Source organism: Lipotes vexillifer, unplaced genomic scaffold, assembly GCF_000442215.2.
Source record: "Lipotes vexillifer unplaced genomic scaffold, Lipotes_vexillifer_v1.1 scaffold1824, whole genome shotgun sequence".
NCBI classification, from domain to species: Eukaryota; Metazoa; Chordata; class Mammalia; order Artiodactyla; family Lipotidae; genus Lipotes; species Lipotes vexillifer.
The window spans coordinates 1078535-1088574 of record NW_006789288.1 but is presented as its reverse complement, the minus strand read 5'-3'; the positions used below and the strand labels follow the sequence as shown (position 1 = coordinate 1088574).

Sequence of the window (10040 nt, the reverse complement as noted above, 5' to 3'; positions counted from 1 at the left end):
AGGGGGAAAGAGACTTCGGGAGGGCCTTGCCTCGGCAATGCTCCAGCCTGATGGTAGCATTTCTACTCACACTCACGGGCCAGAACTGGTCACATGGCCACACCCAGCCCCAGAGGAGCCAGGAGATGCAATCTTGCTGCGTGCCCAGAGAGGGGCAAATCAGAATGTTTGGTGAACACCATTAGTGGCTACCTGTCCATCAGGCCCCCAACCCACAGAAGTGAGGACCCAGCAAGTCTCATCCTTAAGCCAGCTCAGACGTAAAAGGTCAGCCCCACCACTAAATTTAGAGAGAAATCTACTAGTGCCAGTGCATAGGGAGGATCACTTAGCTGGGAAGGAGCCGGGGCTCCCCTCTGAAAAAGCTGTGTGACCTACCACCAGTTCCTCGTCCTCTCTCATCCTTTTCTCACCCTCAGAATGGGTGCTGTTAATTCTTATCTGGAAGGGTGGGTGTAGGTATTAAATAAGGAGGTGCTGAGTGAGGATGAACTCATCAAATCTCAACCCCTATCACTCAGAAACCAGGGCTGCCATCCCTTCAATTTTCCCAGAGCCCATCCATTTGCAAAGGGGTATATAGAGAGGATGCTCAGTAAGATAATCCCCTACAATTTGCTATATCACACCCACGCCGTAGCTGACGCCATCCTAAGACACCCTCAAACAGGTTTTGCTTCAGGCAAAGCCGATAAAATAGACAGAATCGTAATGCTTCTGGCCAAAGGCTCTTACTGAATTTGTGAGATAAGTATTGCATACAAGGTGGTCTTCCCAATAAGTGATGAGGTTTGAAAGTGGAACAGCCAGTTATACTGAGTTTTTACTTGAGGAAAAGACACCTCATGGGAGAGCAGGAACATGTTGTATCAGTCAGAGTTGCAGAGGAAACACTCCGAGGATAATTTATTTTCAAAGGACACTTTACAAACGTGTGGCTGTACGGGCATCATAGAAGCTTGTGCAGTGAGCTGGGGCTTCGGAGGAGGCAAGGTGTTCCCACCCGGTGGGTGACACAGAGAAGGAGAGGGAGGTCGTCCAGGGAGAAGGCTACCTTGATTGGAGCAGCGAATTTCCAATGCTCCCAGCAGCCCCAGGTGACGGTGCAGGAAAGGGGCTGCGGACCTGAGGCCCAAACTTGACTGCCCTTACTCCTTCTGGTTTCTGCCAGGGCTCCCCATGGGCCAAGCCCAGCTAGAAGCCCAAAGAGCTTGGGAGCTTTTGATACAATTCCTACAAGTCGGACTCCCAAGCTGGAGAGCAGGCGGAGAGTGGGGCAGGGTGGACCTGGGGGGCGGTGGAAGATGGATGATGGAGGTCCAGGGGGCTTCTAAGAATTGAAGGAGTGTCCCATGAGAGAGAAATTAGTATCAGCTGAATAATTCCGGGAAGCACAACAAAGGCCAACGGGGAGGAGCTCTCAGGCAGCAGATTTCTCAGTTGAAATTCTATATGAAGGAAAGGTTTCTAAGGATTTAAGCAGTTCCCACATGAAATGGGCTATCTTGAGAGGTGGGCAGTGGGGTTTGGGTTAAGACTGGCTGGCTCTCTGCTAGGGATGCTAGAGGCGGGATTCTTGCAGTGTACAAACAATTAGACCAGGTGACTGTTTGCTTTCTTCTCTTCAGTATCCACCCCCTGTCCCCAAACAGACAACCGTTCTTCAATTTGGACTGTCCCCTTTCAGAACTTTCTGGTAACTTCGACTCTGCTTTTTATTAACCATAGAGAAGAAATATACATAACAGCTACAAGCACAGCCTCTGGAATCAGGCTGCCTGGTTTTGAATCCTGATCCCTGCTAGCTTTGTGACCTTGGGCCTCACACTACTGCCTCAGTTTCCTCATCTGTAAAATGGGGTATTAAAACCTACTCCATATGAAGGATTGTTGTAAAGACCAGTGAGTTAACAGATGTTAAGCACTTAACAGCCCCGTCTACACAATCAGTCAGCACTGCTCAAGTGTCTGCTAAATAATTAATTATGCACAAAATTATCAGACCAATACAGTACTGTATCAATTAAGTGCCACGTCAAACATCATTTTGCCTTAATTCTTTAACGAACTCTTATGCATACACACGAAATAACAACCTGTCTCAACTCCCTTGGCCACAAGAGAAAAAGCTCCATGCATGTTGACACATGCAAATTGTTGTCCACGAGGGCTGTGAGCTCGCCAGTTCTAATGGTCATCCAACTTTTGTCCAGCTAAGACATCCTTTTACTGCATTTAATTGGGACTGGCATCCTTCCCCCCTCGGTGTGTTGAGACAGAGCCTGCCAACCTGTGCAAACAGGCTGCTGATGAGTGGTGGAAACCTGGCTGGGCATTTATCCCTGCATTCACCCGCCCAGCCTTCCAACACACATTGACTGTGCACCCGCCCCAGGCTGGTCGCTGTGCCGGCTGCCGTGCAGCCACAGATGGCATTCGGTGTCCCTTGCCCAGAAGAGGGGAGACCAGTAACCAGGCTGGAGACCCAGTTCCAGTTGCCATTTCCATGCCCAGCCTTCCCTGCTTTACAGGCCCCTCTGGACCCCACCATGACTTGTGGGGCTGGATTCCCTCCCCATGAGCCTATTGTCCTGTTTCACCCATTTCTGGGTCCTGACTCTCAGCCACTCTGTGTGTACCCCCCTCCAGTACCCTCCTCTTCCCCAGGTCTTCAGCCTTGATCCCCCAGAACGAGGCCTGCAGAACCATCTGTGGGGGCCTCCTTGCTGGGAGACATTCATCAGAACTCTGGCAGGAAGTTAAGCTTTACTTACTGATCCTCAGTTTCTCCATCTGTGAAATGGGGGTGTCCCCACACTGCAATCATCATCATAAAAATCGCTGCCCTTTATAAAGTGCCTGTTACAGGGCAGATGGATACTATGCATTAGTTCATCTTCTCCTTTAAAGAGGTGGTGCTGTGGCCATGTTACAGGTAAGGAAAGAGGGGCTTCGGGAAGCTGGGCAAGTTCCCCCAGGCCCCTCAGCCAGTCACGGCAAAGGTGGGATCCTGATCGAATTCTGTACGGCTCCAAATCCTGCCTTCTCCCACCGTGCCACACTGCCACTCCACGATTCCACAGTCCAGGAGACGTATAACCAGTGAAATGACATGAATAGGTGTGACAGCACTTGAAATGTTTCCCATTTTTAAAGCACACAGCACAAAAGAAAGCTGGTCATCACCCTGGAACAGGAGGCCAGGCCGCCCCTAGGGTTTGATGCTGCAGATCAACGTTGGTATGAAACTGATTCCATCCTCGGGGTGTGAAATAGCTTGATTTGAAATTAGTTTGATTGCTAACCATTTTATTTTAGTCCTATGTAGTGCTTTGCCTTTGAAAAATGACTCCAGCCCAAATTATTACAAATTTTAATGTGTTCTGTTCTTGTTAATCAAGGGTCTCCATCACAGAGCACTTCCTTCTGGAATCTAATGCTTGAGTTTGGGACGTTGAGAGCATTCACATCCATCACTCAGAATTCTGGTCACAAAGCTGACAATTAATTTGATAAAGTGGCTGAGAAAATTAAATGTTCCTGCCATCATGGAGATAACTAGCCACTTTGCGTCGCTAGACTTGGGCTATGTCTAGTAAGATATGTAAAATCCGTTTTCATTTCCTCCTGAATTATAGATAACTAGGCTCTGGGCTAGTCATGGAAGTGAGCTCTCGGGGCCAACCATATGGTTTCATATCATTGTCTTGGTTCGTGGGTTCCTATTTGAGCAAACTGAGACTTTTCTAATTCCTTCAGAGTGTGGAAAAATCATTCCATGCTACCTTCCTTCCAGATCCAGATTGAAAGGCATAAGAGTCAGTGGAAAGGGCAGGGGTCTTGGACACAGACAGCCCTGGGTTTGAATCTAGCCTCCCAAAGTTACATAGCTAGTAAGTGGCAGACCCAGGGATAGAACCAGACAGCCTGGCTCCAAACCCAGGCCTTGAATGCCAAGCCATACAGCTTCCTTCCAGCAAAGACTTCATCACAGTGAATGTTCACTGTTTGCTCTCTGTCCTGCTCCCCAGCCCCTTCAGCTGAGAGCCTGGAACATAGAACCTGGCACACGGATAGTGCTGGTAAAAAGGATGAGTGGAAGGATAGGGGAGTGAATGGGTGGGTGGGCACTGAGCAGATGGGAGGGTGGCAGTGATGAATGGAAATCTGGGAGTAGATGGATGATTGGATGGGCAGAAGGGTGGTGGATGGATGGATAGACGGGTGGATGGATACTAGATGAATAGGTGATGTGAGGTAGCTGTGGGGGTGGATGGGTAAATAGGGGGTCTATGGGGGGAATCAGTGGATGGGTGGATAGTGAATAGATGGAATCAGTGGATGGGTGGATAGTGAATAGATGGAATCAGTGGATGGTAAGTGGATACTTAGATGGATGATGATTAGAAGGGTAGATGGAGGGATATATTGATGGATGGATGGATAATGAATGGTTGAGGTAAATAGATAGGTGTCTGTATAGAGGTACATGGGTGGGTAGGTGAATAAGTAAGTGAGTAAGGGGAGGTCAGTTAGGTGAGTAGGGGTGGACAGGTGGGGGTGGGGTGGGACAGATGGACATATGGATGGATGATGGTTGGATGGATGGGGTAGATGAATAGGCAGATGGGTAAGCAAACGAATGAATGTATGGATAGGTGGAGAGAAAGTGAATGGGTGGGTGGCTGGTGGCTGGTTGCTAAATGGTTGGTAGTAGGTGGGAATGCAGATGTAGTGGGAAGAATGCAGGCTTTGGAGGCTCCCAAAACTAGATTCGAATCCAGTTGTGTAAGCCCGTGGATGGATGGGTGGATGTCTAGAGAGGGGTCCATCCTTCTGGATTCTGCCTTCTCGTCTCACACTGCACCTGGTGGCAAGTTGCAGGGCGCATGACTCACACCTCATTTACACACCACTCTAGGCCTCCAGTACCCATGGTCATAGTATTCTTATGGATACTTATGACCCTCCGTAGACGAGGGGAGACTTGAAACAGCTGGTTCTACTCTTTTTTTAAAAAAAAAATATTTTATTCCTTTATTTTGGCTGCGTTGGGTCTTCGTTGCTGCGCGCAGGCTTTCTCTAGTTGCGGGGAGCGGGGGCTACTCTTCATTGCGGTGCGCGGGCTTCTTACTGCGGTGGCTTCTCTTGTTGCGGAGCACGGGCTCTAGGCGCACAGGCTTCAGTAGTTGTGGCTCGTGGGCTTAGTTGCTCCACGGCATGTGGGATCTTCCCGGACTAGAGTTTGAACCCGTGTCCCCTGCCTTGGCAGGTGGATTCTTAACCGCTGCGCCACCAGGGAAGCCCCTGGTTCTACTCTTTGAAATAGCTCTGGCCAGAAGGAGGAGCTGAAGTGGCTGAAACTCTCCAGCTCCAGAAGGGACTCTGGTCCACCATGCAGTATTGTTTTTACTTTCCGTGACTTACCTCACTGGTGTCCCTTCATTTCAAATCTCCTGCCTCCCTCCCTCCAGCTTCACACATTCCAGACCAATCCTTAAAGCCCAGCTCAAAGGCTGCCTCCTGCAGGAAGCCTTCCCTGATCTACACAAGATTTCAGAATCCATCTCTCCCTCATCAGGGGTCTCTCATCCCTTTGCTCCACTCTTCATTATGCAGTCTTTGAAGCTTTGTTTTGCGTTATAATCAGGGAAGTTCCGAAATCTAGAGATAGTAATGCTGTCTAGGCTATGTTTAGGCATTTAAAAGAAAATCTTAATGGCATTCATCTTTACCTTGCAGTTTACCCAGAGAATTGTGGGGCTTCACAGATTGTGAACCAAACAGCAATGTCCTACTTTGGAAGTAAAAGCGTTTCCCTTTCACTCTCATAGATTTCTTGGTCATTTGAGTTTCCCCTAGTTCAGATTTGATTTTCTCTCCAGAGGTGTCTGAGAGTCTCTGAACGTAGGAGAGGGAATAAAGGGCCAGGGGAGCAAGATTCCCAGGCAATCCCAGCCTTGCTGAGGAAGTCTGACCACCTCCCTTCCTCATCCTAGGCTCTCCTCTCCCTGCTCACTTTGGCCTCTAGATCCAGTGCCTCTGGGCCTCTGGGCCCTGAGCCCTCCTCCACTAGGATGATGTATTTTATCCTGACTACCTTTCCCAGTTGTCCTATCTGGAGGGCTGCAAGCCTCAGAGGCAGAGGCACTGGGCACCTGGTCCTAGTCCCTGCAAGTAGACAAAGGACAGGAGGTTGGGCTTCCCTGGTGGCACAGTGGTTGAGAGTCCACCTGCCGATGCAGGGGACACGGGTTCGTGCCCTGGTCTGGGAAGATCCCACATGCCGCGGAGCGGCTGGGCCCGTGAGCCATGGCCGCTGAGCCCGCGCGTCCGGAGCCTGTGCTCCGCAACGGGAGAGGCCACAACAGCAAGAGGCCTGCGTACCGCAAAAAAAGGACAGGAGGCAGTAGCTCCAAGTTCACTGTCTTATAAACTACTTTGTTGCCGCTGGTATTTCACATTGCCTGAAGGACTTACTCAAATGCTGGCATGGTTCCAAACACTAGGCATCTCTGCCAAACACACACACACACACACACACACACACACACACAGAAGGCATCCCCACCACACACACACGCACACACACAGCATTCCCACCATGCACACACGTACACAAGGCATCCCTACCTTGTGCACACACACAACACACAAACACACACACATGACATCCCCACCATACACACACACACAAAACTGTGATCCATCCGAGGGCATGGGCTGTGTTGTATTCATCCGAGGATCATCCACAGTGCCCTGCACGTGACAAGTACAAACAGATGTTTGTTGGGTGAAACAACTCTTTCATTTAAATCAGGCAATAGGTCTGCACTCTGTTTGACAGAACATACTAATGTACAAGGTACATTTCAGCTGAAACCTGTGTCTTTCAGAACAAGGTAGAACTGTAGTTATATTATTACCAGCCCTGTACTAGATATTTCACACACATTCTCTCTGGTTCCCCTTAGCACCTGCCAAGGGAGTGATATAGTCCCCAGTGATAGGAAAACTGAGGTTCAGAAGATAAGCAGCTTGACCCTTTGATCCAAGTGGCTGATGTCGAGAGCCAGGGTTTGAGCTGAGTTCTTCCCTATTCTCAAACTTCTCGCTGCTTCCTTAAATGTCTTGGTTTCATTTTTTTGCCTGCACGGTCCACGTGGAGTGACAGATGGGGGGTAGTGCACGAACCTGAAATTGAAGATCAGAAAGAGGTGTGTTGACGTCTTCAATCATGTGGAAGGTGACCAGGTACCAGCTGTTAGGAAATGCAGTGTACATAGTCCTGCTTCCTCAATGTAAATTGGTGCAGCCACTATGGAAAACAGTATGGAGGTTCCTTAAAACAAACCTAAAAATGGGGGCTTCCCCGGTGGCGCAGTGGTTGAGAGTCCGCCTGCCGATGCAGGGGACATGGGTTCGTGCCCCGGTCCGGGAAGATCCCACATGCCGCGGAGCGGCTGGACCCGTGAGCCATGGCTGCTGAGCCTGCGCGTCCGGAGCCTGTGCTCCGCGACGGGAGAGGCCACAACAGTGAGAGGCCCGCGTACCGAAAAACAGAACAAAACAAAACAAAAACCTAAAAATGGTGTTGCCATGTGATACAGCAATCCCACTCCTGGGCATATATCTGGGGAAAACTCTAATTCGAAAAGATACACGCACCCCAATGTTTGTGCAGCACTATTTACAATAGCCAAGACATGGAAGCAACCTAAATGTCCATCAACAGAAAAATGGATAAAGAAGATGTGGCACATGTATACAATGGAATATTATTACTCAGCCATAAAAAAGAATGAAATAATACCATTTGCAACAACATAGATGAACCTAGAGATTATCATACTTAGTGAAGTAAGTCAGAGAAAGACAAATACCATATGATATCACTTACATGCAAAATCTAAAATATGATACAGGGGCTTCCCTGGTGGCGTAGCTGTTGGGAGTCCACCTGCCAATGCAGGGGATGCGGGTTCAAGCCCTGGTCCGGAAAGATCCCACATGCCGCGGAGCAACTAAGCCCGTGCGCCGCAACTACTGAGCCTGCGCTCTAGAGCCCGCGAGCCACAACTACTGAAGCCCTTGCGCCTAGAGCCCGTGCTCCGCAACGAGAGAAGCCACCGCAATGAGAAGTCCACGCACCGCAACAAAGAGTAGCCGCCGCTCACCGCAACTAGAGAAAGCCCACACACAGCAACAAAGACCCAGCACAGCCAAAAATAAATAAATAAATAAATTTTTAAAAAATGTATGATACAAATGAACTAATTTACAAAACAGAGACAGACCCACAGACATAGAAGACAAATTTATGGTTACCAAAGGGTGAAGGGAGGGAAGAGGAATAAACTAGGAGTTTGGGATTAGCAGTTGTAAACTACTATAAATAAAATAACAAGGTCCTCCTGTATAGCACAGGGAACTATATTCCATATCCTGTAATAAACCATAATGGAAAAGAACATGTAAAGAGTAGATAGGTAGATGGTTAGATAGAGATATAGAGAGATATATAGCTGAGTCACTGCTGTACACCTGAAACTAACACAACACTGTAAGTCAACTACACTTCAAGAAAAAATTTAAAAGAAAAGAATTGTGCTCCCTTAACACAGTTTGTCAGGGGGTAGTTTAGAAGTCTGGGTGCTCATCTGTTCAGATATTTTCTTTGTGGGACAATTTGATCACTGTCCTTCCTCCCCATCAGGTGATAACTCGATGAGGACAGAGAACCTGACTGCTTTGCTCGCCAGGGTTTGCTCTGCTCCCTGGCACGGTGACTGGTCCATCAGTGGGCATTCACTACACATACATGCGCGAATAATGTGTGGGACACGCCCCTTTACCTACTGTGTGAACTTAAGCAAATTATGTACATGATCTCCTGTGGACTTCACAAGGAGCCATGATGTAGGTATTACTATCTCCATTTTACAGATAGAGAAACCGAGGTTCTGGGTGTTGAGTAACTCTTCAGATCCACACCTGAGCTGGGTGTGGATCCCAGCCTGCCAGGCTCCAGACACAGCATTCTGGCCCCCTCAGGGGTTGTGCTTTCCCAGGCCAGCGTGACATGGAGGCTCCTCGGTCGCCCTGCTTCCCCAGCCGTGTCCCTGGACATCCCCCGCTCCACATCACTAACTTGGGTCTCTGCTGTGCTTGTCTGCAGGCTGAGGAAGCAGCAAGGGCAGAGCGGCCAGCTCTTGGACACAGAAGGCCGAGCCGGGAGCCAGGCCCAGGGCAAGCTCCAGGACGGGTGTAACAACAACATTCTGGCCCACGCCTGCTCCCGTGGCTGCAGCAGCTAAGCCACCACCTGTGGCTTCCAGCGGGACTGCACACACCTCTGCCCTGCCCACCAAAAGCCCCTCTCTGTGCCACGATGGTCCCTGTCTCACCTCTAATAACATCAGATGCAGAGAAGGAACCCTGGGCTCGGAGCTGGGGAGCCTGGGTTCTGGTCCCAGCTGCCCGGCTGATACCTGCTTGACTGTGGACAAGCCTTGCCCTTTCTGTGCCTCAGTTTTCCACATCTGCCAAAGGGGTTAAACAGCTCTCTGCCCCACCTCTAATTACAAGGTTATTCAAAGAATCCAATTGGGTAGCGGACATGCAAAACCTTTATAAAGTTGTTTACACGGGCAAAATAAAACCTTAATATTTGAAGTGCACTCCCTTCCCCCAAAGCAATTAGACCAACACAACTTTGCAATTCGGTCCATCCTGGCTCTTAAGACATTTTCTTAAGAAAATGCAGCCCTCAAACATCTGATGTGTTAGCCTAGCCTATGGAAACACCATTCCCGAATCCTGGAGCTAAGCCGGAAGTGTCTTCTTTTGCCTTCTCTGTCAGGCCAGCCTTTCTGACCTTCTAAGATGGCTCTCCACCATCTCCACCTTTCATTTCAGTAGGTCTCCACTCCCACCCCACCCCTGGTGCTGGGATGGCCCATAGATGCCCACTCAGAAGGTCAAATGACTGACCATCAGTCTCTCCTATAGAGTGTCAGCAGAGTTCTTCCCAAAACCCA

The 10040-nt window shown here is 49.3% G+C and overlaps 1 protein-coding gene across 1 annotated transcript in view; it reads left to right on the top strand.

Annotated features, from left to right (window-relative positions):
* Positions 1-9317, top strand: part of STK32B (serine/threonine kinase 32B) — a gene marked incomplete at its 5' end in the record, with an annotated part of 24219 nt that extends 14902 nt beyond the window's left edge. The window contains one exon of the mRNA XM_007462465.1: positions 9179-9317. Within this exon, the coding sequence (XP_007462527.1) occupies positions 9179-9317 (139 nt within the window). The remainder of the gene's footprint in view (positions 1-9178) is intronic.
* Between the last annotated feature and the right edge of the window lie 723 nt (positions 9318-10040).